Source organism: Bos grunniens, chromosome 2 (assembly GCF_055505025.1).
Source record: "Bos grunniens cultivar Pamir isolate PY7600 chromosome 2, Bosgru_T2T1.0, whole genome shotgun sequence".
In the NCBI taxonomy this organism is placed as follows: domain Eukaryota; kingdom Metazoa; phylum Chordata; class Mammalia; order Artiodactyla; family Bovidae; genus Bos; species Bos grunniens.
This window is the reverse complement of record NC_141166.1, coordinates 71,445,735-71,462,474: the sequence shown is the minus strand read 5'-3', so window position 1 is coordinate 71,462,474 and position 16,740 is coordinate 71,445,735. Positions and strand designations below refer to the sequence as shown.

At 34.3% G+C, this 16,740-nt stretch overlaps 1 protein-coding gene across 3 annotated transcripts in view; it reads right to left on the bottom strand.

Moving 5' to 3' along the window:
• Positions 1–1,577: 1,577 nt before the first annotated feature.
• The window catches only part of SLC35F5 (solute carrier family 35 member F5), a 40,211-nt gene continuing 25,048 nt past the window's right edge, over positions 1,578–16,740 (bottom strand). For all 3 annotated transcript variants that reach the window (XM_086350003.1, XM_086350020.1, XM_086350011.1), the window contains exons 12-16: positions 14,293–14,452; positions 8,604–8,694; positions 5,797–5,951; positions 5,165–5,251; positions 1,578–2,418 (exon numbers count right to left, since the gene is read on the bottom strand). In XM_086350003.1, coding sequence (XP_086206129.1) covers positions 5,176–5,251; positions 5,797–5,951; positions 8,604–8,694; positions 14,293–14,452 — 482 coding nt within the window. In that variant the 3' untranslated portion in view covers positions 1,578–2,418; positions 5,165–5,175. The remainder of the gene's footprint in view (positions 2,419–5,164; positions 5,252–5,796; positions 5,952–8,603; positions 8,695–14,292; positions 14,453–16,740) is intronic.

Sequence of the window (16,740 nt, the reverse complement as noted above, 5' to 3'; positions counted from 1 at the left end):
TCCCTTTCATCAAGGTCATAATTTGAAACATTATACAATAATGGGATTTAAATTATGTATGGGAAGAAAAGTAGAAGACTGAAACAAGATATTAGAAATCTCTATTTGGGTCTTTAGATTCAGAAAAATATAATCACAGGCCAACACTGTTCCAAGAGATGAAGGACGTTAGCAAATACTTCAATGTAGCCTCTCCCAATAGTTCCAAAGGTCCACAATGTGACTGCTGTCACATTCTGACAGAGCCCTGTTAGCTAGATTTCTAGGTAATCACAGCATGGAAGTAATCTACCATAACTATTTCTTGAGAAGATGAACCCTCAACTACAAAGATGCAGGAAGGAAGTCCTCAACTGCTCATTTGCCATGGTTACAGTATTCAAATATAAAAATCATTGAAATAGATATAACTAGGAGAGAAGATAATACTGCAAAGCAGTAGTAATTCATACTTTCAGGTAAGCAATAATACTGCTTCCTTCTAAAGAGGCTGTTCATTGATAAAAAGCATAATAGCCAAGTGGAAGAAGACCTCCTCAAGATTTTTCCAATATATTAACAAGGCTTACTACTTCTGGAATCCTGAGTGACAACACATGATCTGTATGGCATATGAACACAGAGCACATGGACAACTAAAAACTTCTGACTTCAACTTCTTTTCCTACCATATTTAGAGAATAATTTAAAGTTTTAATTTCACTATCACTGTTTCAACTATTTCATCCTGTAATTGCCAAGAAGTACTGGCAATGGTCAAAACAGCAAAAATAGAAAGTAGAGAGGTATACAGATAATAAATTTCAACCAAACTTAGTCTTTGAGTAACTGAAATGTTACTTCAGTAGTTCTTCCCAGGATAAAATTTCTTAGAAGTCCACATTCTTTACACGCCTTTAACCTGTGCCAAGCTAACAAAATCAATTATGATTTTCAGCATAAGATTTATTGGTGGCACCAAATAGGAGAACAGATGTCTGTTTTTTAAAATTTAATGTTAGCAAGAAACAATCTTTTAAATTAATGTAATATAAAAATTCTCAGGACAAGCTAAACTTCACTTTAGACTTATAGTAACACCAAAGCAATTTTAAGATTGTGAATAAGACAAACTGAAGCTAAGCATTACAAAGGGAATTCTTAAAAATCATAATTCTTTGAACTGAATCATAATTCAATTCTTTAGAAATTCTAAAGAGAAATGAACTAGTCTCACAAAACTTGAGAAGGAAATGGATTCTGATTAATCAAAAGACTGAATGGATTCTGGGACATACATTAATCCTCTGAGGTCTACAGTGAGTAAAGTCCAGGAGCAGCTGCACAATAAGGATGTAAGTCTAAGAGTTAAATCAGGAGTATTTTATACTTAATTTAATCTTGGTAGAGGAAAAGTACAACTGTAATTTTTAAAGTAGAATTTCTTCTTGCCTCCCTTCTTTGGTTTTTAATCATAAAAATTTATTTAGGAAAACTAAAATTATTTTAAAAAGAGGCATCCAGTTCTAGAACAATTTTGCATATTTATATATGAAAAAATCAGAAACCAATTGGTAGATCTGTAATACACACACACATATATATAAACATTTTATTTTAATAATACTTTATCACTTCAATTTACATCATTCCATTATGAAAATGTTCAATTGAAGAGAGGATATTTCTTCAAAACTCTAAATAAGCAGAGCTTTATCAATTAAATTTACAGCATTACAGCCTTTAGAAATACATAATTCTTCATTTTACAGTAATACTTCCCCTTTAAAAATTCGTCATGGTTTGTCACAGATTTAAAGTACAAGGCACCTAATGCTATGAAAGATAATACAGTATATGCAGTGTAAATGAAACAGATCTGTCAAACATTGATTCTTTTTAAAGTCCTACCAAATTTGTGTGAACATATTTGTTGCATAAATTAAACACTTTTTGTTTTGTTAATTTGTAATATTCTACAAAACTCAAAAATATAATTCGTACCTATTATAGGCAGCTTATTTTAGCATTTTACCTGTAAGAAACACTGATCTATGTACTTAAAATGATTTCTGAAAACATTTTCCTAATATAGTCCAGCATTTAACAAATAATAAGTGAAAATAAAGTCTTCAGAACATTAAAATTTTATTCTTTGATTAGTTCAAATTATTTCATCAGTTGAATTCCTTGAGATGTATAAGGCAGGTTGGTCCTTTAGATGGACTGTAGACCGAAACTTCCTATAACTGTAGTGGTATGTACACAGCTACATAGCAAAGTACTTCATTATGAAAATGAAGACAAAAGATATGAGGAAAATATGTTTTAGAGTTCCAAAGAACTGAAACTGTTATTTTTCAGACTAGGCACTGAAACATTTTTCTACAAAAACTTGCCAGAGATTGTCTCCTCGCTGTATACTACTCCATCATCAAGCTAAAAATAAAAACAAACACATAATCATCATTAGATTACAACTGTCATTTTTAATTTTCTAATTTATATTTTAAAAAGCAAATTATCTTAACATTGAAATACATATCAAACAGTCTATATACTTAAATAACTGGATACCAGAACTTGAGGTGAGTACTAAGAACTGATGTAAGTGAGTTCTACGTGTTGACTGACATCTGAAGCTATTTTAAGATCACAAAATAACAGTTTTATTCATAATACATCCTATCATTATCCCTGTGGAGATAAAGACTCCTGCCTAACCCAGTCTACCTTATTCTACTCTATTATAGTCTATCTTCTTTAGTCTTCACTATCTTCCTTTTATCCCACTCTCACTTCCAAAAATTTCTGGGTGAGAGTGGGTATGAATGTGAATATGAAAATGATGCACAGCATACCAGGGAGGGAAAATGCATAAATTAAAGCATTAAAAAGATTTAAAGAGGGACTTCCCTGATGGTTCAGTGGTTAAGAATCCACCTTCCAATGCAGGGGATGCAGGTTCAACTCCTGGTCAAGGAACTAAGATCCCCCATGCTGTGGGGCAACTAAGCCTGTGCCCTGCAACTAGAGAGCCTGTGCACTCCAGAGCCCAGGCACCGTATCTAGAGAGAAGCACAAATGCCTCGATGATAGATTCCATGTGTAGCAACTAAGACCCAACATAGTGAAATAAATAAATAAAGTATGTTCTAAAAAAGCTTTATATAACTATTTGCATTTTAAAAAAATTTAAATACGGCAAAATACATATTTAGTTCTACTGTCTCCAAAACCTCAGGAGAAAGACAATAAAGGGATTTTTTAAGGTTTAAACCACATGGACAAAGAACAGAGACAAGAATATAGCAGCTAATTCTTAGTTAGCAATGAAGAAATACAACCAGGTATCTCTGTAGGGAGAGGTAAAAGAAACAACTAAAAATAGGTAGACTACAAACGTACAACTAAAAAACTAAAAAAATGTACAACTAAAAACGTACTAAAATTGGTACAAAGTTTATAGAAAAAGGCAATTAGATACTCAGATGCCGTCCCTTCACTTTTCACAGCTAGTCAAGTGCCTCTTCTCTATCCCAGGAGAAGATCTGAGGTTAATTCTCTAAATGCCAGGCACAATCCTACATAGTTCAGGAAAAATAACATTTATATGGTCATAACTTGGTAAACACTGATAACATATCTATCCAAACCACACGGTAACTATCCTGGATGATGAGGATGAAGGAAGGATACAGGGTTGGAAGGCAGGCAAGTGGAGTGGGAGCAGAGGAGGGGGAAGCTGAAAGTAACCTATCTTATACTGCCATAGTGGGAAAATCAACTGAAGATGCCTGAAACTGAAAAATCAAGAAATAGAAGCATAAGCATGGTACTTAGATGGAGAGGAAAATACAGAAATAATCAATGAGGAGTTTAAAGGGACTCCTCAGGGTGGGAAAAAAAGTGAGAGCAATATAGGCAGGGCAGGAGACAGCTGCACTGAACAAGAAGTCTTATAGAACTCTAACTCTTCACACTATTGCATGCATAGCCATCCTAAGAGTAAAAACTAGAAGAAAAAGGGACCAATCAGGGGTTCCCTGGTGGTCCAGTGCTTAGGAATCCGCCTGTCAATGCAGGGGACACAGGTTTGATCCCTGGTCTTGGAAGATCCTACATGCCATAGAACAACTAAGCCCATGTGTCACAACTACTAAATCCGTAGGCCTAAGAGTTCTGTGCTCCATAACAAGAGAAGCCACCACAACAAGAATCCCATACATCACAACTAGAGTAGCCCCCACTTGTGGCTACTAGAGAAAGCCCACACATAGCAGTGAAGACACAGCAGCCAAAACACAATAAAACTCTTTCTGTCATGTAAGAAATATAAAAGATACTATTTCTTAAAATTAAAAAAAAAAAAAAAAACTGTTCTTGAAACACTGTTAAGAGAAAAGCATAGTCAGAGAATCAGGATATGTTGGATGTATCATGCCAGTTATGGTAAACACACACATGCATAGACAAAGGACTGGATATACTTGGTAATCACTTATTTGGGTCAGGTACCATATTTCATGTGTTTTAAACTTACCAAGTATTCAATACTTCTAACAACTTTGTGAGGGAGGTTCTTCTGCAACCCCACTTCACAGAGAAGAAAACAGGCACAATGAGGTTACGAACCTTGCATAACGTCACACAGCTAGTACACACAGAAGCTGGAATTGGATCCCAGGCAGTTTGACTCTAGAGTTGGATTTTCTCAGCCTCTAAGCTGTATCAACTCTCAAAAAAATTAATTATAGGAAATTGATTCTGTATTTGAGCAATACAAGAATAAGAACCTGGGCTTCCCCAGTGGTTCAGTGGTAAAGAATCTGCCTGTCAATGCAGGGGACACGAGTTCGATTCCTGATCCGGGAAGATCCCACGTGCTGTGGAGCAACTAAGCCTGTGGGCCACAACTATTGAGACTGCTCTAGAGCTCAGGTGCTGCAACTAAGGAACCCAGATGCTGCAACTACTGAAGGCTGTGTGCTCTAGAGCCTGTGTTCTGCAACAAGAGAAGCCACTGTGATGAGAATCCTGCATATGGCAACCAAGTAGCCCCCACTCACAACTAAAGAAGAGCCAGCGCAGCAAAGAAGACCCAGCACAGCCAAAAATAAAAATAAATAAACATTTTAAAAGAATAAGAACCTTATTCAATACTAATGCCCACTAACATACAAACCTGGAATATAGCTAACTAGCGCCATCCTCCTGAGAAACACCGTGCATAGGAATGAGACTCTCACACTGTTCACTGTCTTCTGGAACCCTTAAAAAAAAGACAATAGTTAGGAAAGCTTTAGACCTGAAAGGAACTTCTACAAATGATCTATTCCACTGGCTAATGCCTGAGGTCAGACCTAGGACTAGAGCAAGACTGCTCAACAAACTGTCCCAAGTTCTTTACAGAATGTAAGAAGTTCTTTACATTCTGTAATGTAATGTTTTAGAGAATATAAAATGCTTTCTCTCTTAAAAAAAAAAATGAAAAAGAAAATGAGGCAATGTTACCTTACCATATTTTATTATGAATTTTGTTCACATCAATAAATTTTTTCTACACTTAAATTTGTTACAGCAAAACTGTAAGCACTTTGATTTCACCTGTGAATTAAAACATTTTTTAAAAAACAGCAGTTTTGAAGAAACTATCCTATCACCCATAGATCTGAGCAGATTCTTTTATCTGGCATTGTATATATAATATTATAATCTTTTAAAAATTCTTCATAGAATCTCTAAAAGCTAGGTCAGCATGGTATGATTCCCATACTTGGCAAACGTTTGAAAAATTTATATTGGAATTTAACCTACTTCTGAATTCGATGTTTTCTGCATATAAAGGCAAAAATTCTTCTGATTCCCACCATCACAGGATCCCAATTATTGTAATGGCACAGGAGAGTTGCAATAAAAAATGAAAAAAATACAGGGATAGCGCCTGCAAAAAATAACCAAGAAAACTGCACCTAAAAATAAGAGATAGGAAAAAAGAAAAAAAAACCCCACAATTATCATTAAGACAATTTTCCCTTAAACACAACTTTTACATTTGTGATAACGTGGACAAATAAATTAAAACACCAAGAAAATAATACTAAGCACTGACAATATATTAAGAATGTTATTATTAAATATAAGGATTTACTTATACTAATCACTTGCTTCAATTACCAAAAAAATAACTTCTTACTTAGAAAATATCCTAAAGGAAAGGCAGGAAACCATGCTTTTCAGTTATTAGGCAGAGTACATCAGAAATAGAATTATGAATTTTTAAGCATCTGTCTTACATATCACACTGCCCATTTGTTCTTTACTGATTACTGACTATTCTCAAGTTGATTCTTCTCCTCTAGTTTCTGAAGTCATTTTTTTTTAAATTCCCATTTATAAAAAACTAAGTTATGCTATAGCTGTGATATTGTGTTATGTTATGGGTCTTTTCTTATGACAGTACTGAAAACAGATGAAACTCTTAAGTGAAACTTTGGCAAACAATTTACTGATGAAATACAGCTTAAAAAGAAAAAGATTCCAAAGGAAATCACAACTAAGTAAAGACTACAAAGAGAAATACTTTTACTAGGAAATGTGAGCCAAAGGAGACAGGCAAAGCCTCAGTGGTGAGGAGCTCTCAGATTGCTAATCCTGACCCTTCAAACCATCATTTTACCTGGATCATCAAGAAAATTAAAAATAATGAGATCCCATAAAGTTACCAAAAAAAAAAAAAATTATTTCCTTTACCACCTAGATTCAACTTAGGATCAAAAACAATTACCAAAAAAGCCTACACTGATTAATTATTGAGACTCAGCTGCAACACACTGGTAGTTTGCTTTCAAAATAATGATGAAAACAGTAACTCCTATCTTTAAAATAGGGAAGAAAAACTGCTTACCCTTTCTAAGTATTAAAGAAATGAGGTTTAGAAACAAAGGCAAGACTCCCTCTTGTGGGAAACATATACTATTCCATTTCATATTAGCTTTAGTCAGAGTAAAGTATTTGTGAAAATAATTATTTATTTATGAAGGACTCATAATGCATAACACAAGGAAAACCACTAATAAATTTCAGCATGCACATTCTTCTCATATGGTACATATACACAGGCTGAGTCAGCCTAACACCTAGCAGGCAGTACTAAAAAGTCTTCACATGGTTATCAAACTATTGGTGTAGCATATTCTTGGAATATTTGCAGGATATTTAATCATCTAGAAAAAACATGATGAATTTAAATGACCCAAGAACAGAAAAAATACAGCATAAAAAAACTTATGACTAATTAGAGCTAAAAACGCAAATATAGTTGACAGAATGATACCATGACTATTCAACTAAAAAAATCCTACTGAAAAAACCAAACTTCATAAAGGTAGGTGAAACTCTAGATGACTTTTACAGGCAAAGTTCACTTTTAACAATGCAGTTATTTTTATGTTGCCAAATAATAAAAAACTTCTAATTTGAATTCCAGCAAGCTATGAGGACAAATTTTTTTTTTTTTAAATGAAGACATTTATTAACAATGAAAACTGCCCAACTAAACAAAAAAAGTCTAATTTCTGAATATATCTGAATATAAGTCTGAATGCAATCAGGGATGCTTCCTATTATATCAAATAGCAATAAGTTAAAAACAAAACAAAACAAAATGTATCTTAAGCACAGTAAATAAAGTTAATGAATGCAAAATTTTTCAGAAACTATTGATATCTATAAATACCTTTGACTATTAGAATAAAAAAAAACCTAAGAAAGTAAGTTACTCCCACTATGTTTCTATTGCAGTTCTGGGACACACCCTGCTACTTTTTCCAGAATGTTTCTTCTGCCCTTAATTCCCACCAAAGGCGCAGCCTACTCATTTAACTAAATGCCTGATGTGCAATCAAGAAGTGACTGTCGGTGTGTTTTTCTAATCAATTATATATACATATATTTTCCCTTCTGTTTTGCCTCCATCTTAAAATATTTGAACAAATTACAGTATCATTTACTAAAATTAAATTTGCTATTACAGGTCTTCTTAAAAATCCAAAAATAAAATTAAACTTCAATTTTTATTTTTCAAATCTGCAAAAAAGCTGATTTTTCAAAATATCAGTATGGTAAAGTTCATTTACACAGCAGCTACCAAAATCGTCTGTCTGATAAGCATCATTTCCCTAGTTTCACTAATTTTGGTTGATATTCAAGATTATGACCTGAAGATGTAGAAAGGCCTGGATATTATATGATGTATGATTTTAGTGTTATATATATTTAATAATATTCACATTCTTTGAAAATCATGGTATATGAAGCATAATTAATTCTCAATTACAGAGATTTCCATTCTCAACCACAGTAAATAAATAATATACTGAATCAGAAAACAAAATTAAATAACAAAGAATTGTTTTTTAAATAAAAAACTAAATGTGACTAAATTACAAAGATGACCATTTCTTTGGTACTTTTTATATCTCTATGTAGTAAAACAGCTTGGAAGAGAAGGCACCAAGTATTATTCATGGTCATCTTTATAATTTAGTCACAGTCCCTTAACTTTCATTATTAGCTCTGATTTAATAATATACTTAAAATATATAGTAAATAGTTTGCCTTACCTTTTGCATACACATGTCAGCTATTATGGATAGAGGTATTGTAAGGCTTAGTGCAAGTGTGCCTATCAATGATGAGGTAAGAAAGCAGCCCCTAAAAAAAAAGCAAAGAAAGAAAATATACATTGCCATACTGAAACAACAAAAGAACCAACAAAAAACAATGACCCCAAATTATCTATCCTCGTGGGGGGGACTTCCCTGATGGTCCACTGGTTAAGACCTCACTTTCCAATGCAAGCGGTGCAGGTTTGATTTCTGGTTGGGGAGCTAAAATCCCACATGCCTTGTGTACAAAAATCCAAAGCATAAAACAGAAGCAATATTGTAACAAATTCAATAAAGATTTTAAAAATGGTTCACATCCAAAAATCTTAAAAAATAAAAATTATCCTACCATATAGGCAAGAGAGATCAGGATAAAAGCTTACGACGGATTAACATAATAAAAAATACAGTTACTAAGATAATTCTCAAAATTCATCTTTAAATATTAAAAATCCAATATATAAATATACAAATTTCAAAAGATTTTATATTATTTTCTAAATCTGCTTACAGATGATATTCAACTTTGGATGTGTAACTTATATTTTGTTAACACTTTTTATAAAACTGTCAGAAGAATTCTTAGTTTTGTGATAATGACACTTAGATAACAAAGGAAACAGCTATAATAAAAGTTCAGGACAATAACTTATAACAGTAAGAAAGTGATAACCAACAGGTGAGTCTGTCATTAAAGCAAAAATATCTTGCCCTCATTAAAAATTAAGTACTCTTTAGATGTTTGTTGCTCTTTTGGTTTGGCTTAGTATCAGAAAAAAAAAAAATGAGTATTTTTAAAGGATCTTTCCTTGCTGTTTTTCATTTTTCTAGTAATTGATGTAACCAAAATATAAGCTCTTCATTTTATTTTCACATTGAATTATCAATGTTAGTATCAAATTCCGACATACCAACTGCATATAATTTTATATAACTGAATGAAAAAAATGAAGAAAAGCATTGTATTGAATAGATATTGAGTGTATAAAAATTAATTATAAAGCTGTAATATATATACAGTTAGGACTATAGAACTATGGAAATTATAGGTAAGTAAATTCTAGCTGTTAGGGTTAACAATATTGTCCTGAAATAAAAGAGGCTAACTCTTGATAATATCAATAACCTCAGATATGCAGATGACACTACCCTTATGGCAGAAAGTGAAGAGGAACTAAAAAGTCTCTTGATGAAAGTGAAAGAGGAGAGTGAAAAGGTGGGCTTAAAGCTCAACATTCAGAAAATCAAGATCATGGCATCTGGTTCCATCACTTCATGGGAAATAGATGGGGAAACAGTGGAAACAGCGTCAGACTTTATTTTTGGGGGCTCCAAAATCACTGCAGATGGTGACTGCAGCCATGAAATTAAAAGACGCTAACTCCTTGGAAGGAAAGTTATGACCAACTTAGATAGCATATTCAAAAGCAGAGACATTACTTTGGCAACAAAGGTCTGTCTAGTCAAGGCTATGGTTTTTTCTGTGGTCATGTATGGATGAGAGTTAGTTGGACTGTGAAGAAAGCTGAGCGCTGAAGAATTGATGCTTTTGAACTGTGGTGTTGGAGAAGACTCTTGAGATTCCCTTGGACTGCAAGGAGATCCAACCAGTCCATTCTGAAGGAGATCAGCCCTGGGATTTCTTTGGAAGGAATGACGCTAAAGCTGAAACTCCAGTACTTTGGCCACCTCATGCGAAAAGTTGACTCATTGGAAAAGACTCCGATGCTGGGAGGGATTGGGAGCAGGAGGAGAAGGGGACAACAGAGGATGAGATGGCTGGATGGCATCACCAACTCGATGGACGTGAGTTTGAGTGAACTCTGGGAGCTGGTGATGGACAGGGAGGCCTGGCATGCTGCGATTCATGGGGTCGCAAAGAGTCGGACACGACTGAGCAACTGAACTGAACTCTTGATAAAGTATGTCACTTTAAGTGTTCAACAGAGGCTGGACAATTAGTTCTTATCAATGTGGTAAAGAGAATTCAAGGGATAGCCTGCAATTCATAAGCTTCTCTGTGAAAAGAGTATTTGGGGATCAAATATTGGGTTTAAAAAATTATTATTGGTCTTTTCTTTTTTGGCCGCACAACTTACAGCATCTTAGTTCCCTAACCAGAAGCAAGGCCTGGGACTGGCAGTGAAAGCACTGAGTTCTAGCCACTGTATCACCAGGGAATTCCCTGAGGTTTTTTTTTTTTAATTATTTATTTGGTTGTGTCAGGTCTTAGTTGTGGCATGTGGGATCTTTCTTTGTGGCTCGAAGGCTCTTCGTTGCAGCACGTGGGCTGGTCTTTAGATGTGGCATGTGGGGTTAGTTGCCCCACAACATTTGGGATCTTAGTTTGCTGACCAGGGATCCTAAACACGCACTGCCTGCATTGGAAGGTAGATTCTTAACTGTTGGACCACCAGGGAAATCCTGGGTTTTTAAAATACATTTGTTCTTAGAAATTCATAATGCAAAGTAACATCAGACTGAGTCTGAGATGAAGTATTAAAAAACCCATTTGACTTATAGCAGGTTTCCCAATTTAGCTGATGGCTGAATTCATTTGATCTATTATCCATTCAGGACACTTCAGGAAATGCTGAGACAGAGGACTAGGTGGATAACCTCACATCTACACTAGAAGTACAGTATATGGAGCTAATGGTGCACTTGAAAAATTTTTTTAAATAAACAATGAGTGACAAGTACACATCTCTAATTTCCAAAAAAATTTACAACTGCACTTTTAAATCTTTAGTATGCTACTCCGTACATGATTATATATATGCTAAAGTTAGTTGTCTATTTATAGTTAACATAATCTTGCCTTCCTAAAAGAAAAAAATCATCATACATGCAGATTATGACTTCTGATTTAATTATTTTTAAGATATAAAATTATATAAAACATATAGATATGCTTCTTATAGTTGTTTTGAGTTACAATAACACCTAGAATTTAAGGGACATGAAATTTGTTCCATTACAGATTAACTTACTGCTATTGAATTGTTACTAAAAGTATTCTTAAGTGCTTGAGTATAAAACTATATCTGAAAAATAAAACTTTTTTGAAGTCCTGAAAAATCCAGCCCAGGTAGCTTTGATCATAATATATGACTTTGAGTGTTCAGTTTTTTCAACAACAAAGATTCAAATACACAGTTGGGAATATAAACTGTGTTCCTTCTGTGGAGGATATTTTGTAACTCTTTATCAGAATCAGAAGTCCATGTGTTTGATTCAGTTTTTTTCAGTATTTATCCTATAGAATAATTACGTGTATATGCAAAAATATAAGGATGCTTAATAACATATTACTTTCAAAGCAAGAGACTACAAGCAAAAACATCTCTCAAGAAGGAAATGGTAAAACACATTATGTTCTATGCATTATGTTACATAACAGATTGGAGCATAACAGATTAGAATACTACACAGGCTTTAAAAAAATGAATCTAGTGGCTGATATGTAAGGATTTACATGACAACAATTTGTGGGAACAAAGAAAAGTAAAGAATGATATCCATAGTTTTCATGTTAAAAATAAAACAAATTGGAGGGGGGAGATCAAGAGATTGATACACACTTCTGTATGTACAGATAATTTTGTATGGTAGAAGGCTAAGAAATTAACAGTGGTTGCCTTTGAGAAAAAGAAATGAAAATTTGGGGTAGAAGACAAAGATTATTTTTTCATTATAATCCATTTTGTACATTTTTTAAATTTTAAAAAAGTTAAATATAAAAAAGAATACTTCAAAACATGTTATTTTATTATTTGAGTAAAATTTTCCAAGGGTGCAAACTTAGAATGCTCACATTAGAGAGCTTACATATGTCACAACTTGTATTTATTCATCCTCAAAGCCTACATTAAAATCTGCTGGCATAATGAAACTCTATCCTATATATTTATTAAAAATAAAACTCTCAATAAGGAATGAGTATTTTAACATTTGAAAGTGGCACTGTCCATGTTTACTCTAAGTCTTAATGTAATACGAACCATGCTAAACCTTTCTCTAGTCCAATATCCAAAATTTTTTAAATTATTTCTTTCAAATATGTAAGAACTCTTTGCTTTGAAATTTTCTAATTTAAACTAAACTTAGAATAGTACAGAATATAAACTTCTATTAAAATACAGTGAGTGAATAATCATTTAAAGCATAGGGTTCACTGCATTGAACCCTCTCAAACAGCCATCAAAAATGGCTGAAAATCAACAATTCTCTATGGTTCAACCAAGAACACTCAAAACATCACCAGTAAGTAGTTTCATCAGCTCAGAACCAAGAGTGGAAGGAGGCAGGAGAAACGATATAACAAAAGAAGTGACAGGATAAAAGAACAAGACATATGATACATATTAATACATAAAAAAGGTAAGTCCTTTTGGTTTAAAAAAAAAAAAAAAGCACCTAAAATAATTTGTACAAAATGAGGAAATAGATTTTGATACCAAAGGGTTCTAGATCAACAAAGGAATTTAAGATAATTACATACATTGTGTGCGTGTGTATTACTCAGTCTAACGACCTCATGCTCAGTCTTGGCAACCCCACGGACTGTATCCTGCCAGGCTCCTTTGTCTCTGGAATTCTCCAGGCAAGACTACTGGACTGGGTAACCACTCCCTTCTCCAGGGGATCTTCCTGACCCTGGAATTGAACTTGGGTCTCCTGCACTGCAGACAGATTCTTTATTGTCTGAGCTACCAGGAAAACCCAACTACATGAATTACTACAATATAAACTAAACCTTTAAGTACTACATAAAAGGGAGTGAGAGTGGAGGACATCAAGGAAAAAGATACTTCCTTAATTGGAGAGGGGAGACAAGTGCAGGTAGCATATTAAACAAGACTTCATGGAAAAGGCTATTTTTGTTGCAGTCTTTTGCAAGGGAAAACTAATCAGTAGTTTAAATGGTATGCAATAAAATTCAGTCAGGAGCTTAAGTACAATTTGTGTTTCTAAGTTTCTATTAGATGGGAATAGAACTAAGTGTTAAACTCTATATTTGAAGGTTTTCTTAAACACTATATAAGATATTATCTTCAAAATATTTTAAGATTATTACCACATATCAACATAGTTGATACTACATCAAAGTATGTTAAAACCTCAAATTAATCAAACCCTAAAGATTAGGGTTTATATATCTGCCTCACTCATATGAAAAGTCCTGAGAATAAACAAAAATCTGAACAATCAAACAGACATTTCAAAGACTCCTGAATAAGCAAAGTTCCCAGATTCTCACTTAGAACTCACGTATGCATACCTGGGATACACATCTCCTAAGTGTGAGTGTCCATTAGAAAATGATACCATTAATCTGCGTAACACTCTACTTTATAAAACAGTTCTATAAGTATAGGTCATTCATATTCAGCTAATCATTCAACAAAGATTTATGAACTTCTATATGCAAGCCACTAGTCTATGCAATGGGAACACAGAAATTTAAAAAAATTAAAACAGTTCCTGCTCTAATGGAGTTACTGTATTACGTTTTAAGTATATAAGCTGAGAAAGTACATAGGAAGGGCCATCAGAAGACAGAAAATACAGAAATGCTTAAACTAGCCAAAAGTCAATAAATTCATAACTAATAAATCACAGGGTAATAAACAGTACATACCACAACCACAGGAACTCTGAGAGCACTGTTCCAATAAGGCCATTAATGACAATGCACATTAACACTACTTTATTGGGGAACTCAAAGTCCTCAAATCCAGTATAATGAAGTAAAAAGAAACCTGGCCATAAGAGCAGCAGATTAAAGAGACCTACAAAACCTAAACACGTATAAAAGAGACAAAAAGTTAGTAACTGTGATTTATTTCAATCTTTCAAAATTGCAACTCTACAATCAGAAAACATTAGGTTTCCTATAATGAGCTTTATTAGGTTTCCTTAACTGAAAGTTATGTTACTTTTGTTTTTAAGTAAGTCCTATGGAGAGATGAACACAAGCAAAAACTTTATCAAGCGACTGGGGATCACAGAGTCTTCAAGGTTCAACTATCCCTACTGCATAGAGCAACTACTGAAGAAAAAACATTTACAATGATTCAAAAAGATTGGCTGTCAACATTAGATTATGATAATACAGTGTCCTGGAACGTAAAAGGAATAACTCGTGCATATCTATGTGTGCACGTGTTCAGCGCAAATTATTACGATGAACTACATACACTGTTTACTCTCTGATTCAATCTGTATTTATGTTTAAAGCACCCATGCTATGCTAGGGATAATGGAGGAAGGTTCCAAAAAAAGATAAAATTCTTGTTTCCTGCCTTCCTAGAGCTCATAAGCTAGCCTGTGAGATTACATAAATATACAAATAGCTATGTAAATATGAACTAAACATGGACTATGTGTAAAGGATGGGTATAACATTTAGTGGTTAAGTGCAGTCTGACTGCCCTGGGATCCAATCCCACTCTACCATTCACTACTACTATAATCTTTAGGCAACACGCTAACCTCTTGCAAACCTCGGTTTTCCAATCTGTAAGTATAAAATAACATTTAATTAGGTTACTAGGAAGATTAGAAAAAAATACAACACAGTACATGGCATGAATAAACAGTTAACAAATGCTAGATGTTATTTTAAATATAGAAATGTGAGCTTATATATGACTACACACATGAAAATGTAAAGACACAAATGTTATAATTTTATAGTAGTTTTTATTGGACTTTCTATACAGTTTAACTGGAGAAAGAAATGGCAACCCACTCCAGTGTTCTTGCCTGGAGAATCCCAGGGACGGGGGAGCCTGGTGGGCTACCGTCTATGGGGTCACACAGAGTCGGACATGACTAAAGTGACTTAGCATACAGTTTAACATCACAATTTCACTGTGAGATCCAAAGGTAATTATAGAGCTTTCCTAAAAGAAAATTACAGTAGATATATATTTTATATTTGCTGCTAAATAATAAACTTGTATTTAGGATGCCTAGTTAAATTGTAATAGGGAGGGAATGCCCACTCTCTATCTGCCACTAAGACTTACAGTACCTGCCTTCTCTGAAGAACTGTCTTGGAGAGTGAGTGACCAAGTCTGTCTTTCCCAAAAAGATCCCACCCTCTCCCCACTCCACACCCTCTGCAGCCAAATCCTAATAGCTCTAGGCTAGGACAATTCTGAGGACTGCCTCTGCTCTCCCTATGCTCCCTGCCCAGGGACCTATAACAAGCTGGCCAAGCCTCAGCTGCACCAGAGATCACATGGTTCTTGCCCCTTCTCTATTCTGCTTATCTCACTCGCTTGTCAGTCTTTCCTGCAGAGCACCCCTTCCATGAATCTCGCACACCAAATTACTGTCTCATATTCTGCTTCTAGGAAAACCAACTTAAGATACCTAGTGATAAAAATAAAAACAAACAACACACACAAAAGGCTTGTATAACATTAAAAAATCATTGTACTTAAAACACCAAACTTTGGGGTAAAGCATCTGCCTGCAATGCGGGAGACCAGAGTTTGATCCCTGGGTTGGGAAGATCCCCTAGAGAAGGAAATGGCAACCCACTCCAATATTCTTGCCTGGAGAATCCCATGGATGGAGGAGCCTTGTAGGCTACAGTCCATGGGGTCACTAAGAGTCAGACACGACTGAGTGACTTCACTTTCACTTTCACTTTGACATTATCAGGAAGCAGATCTCTTTTTGTTCCCTGAACTTGAAGCCTGTGAAATTCCACATGAAGTGACAACCTTTGGATCTAGAGATGAAAGGTTCAAATCACTTCACTGGTTCTGCAGATTCTCATACACCTCATATGCTTCTCCTCTTTCCTCAACTGAATGCTCCAGCACACTGGATCTACTCACTGTTTCCTGCTATGCTCTGCTCACACCGTGATGCCCAAAGAACTTTCCACATCTCAATTCTAACTACTTCTTCTCTAATTCTGTCTATTCTAAAGCCCAGGTCAAATTCATATTGCTTTACATATCGTGGCATATGTCTACACATACTCTCCAGTAAGAGTAAAGAAGCAATTTTTCTTCAAAGCTGCCAATCTTAGAAAAAAAAAAAAAAAAAAAACTGCAAAATATTAACA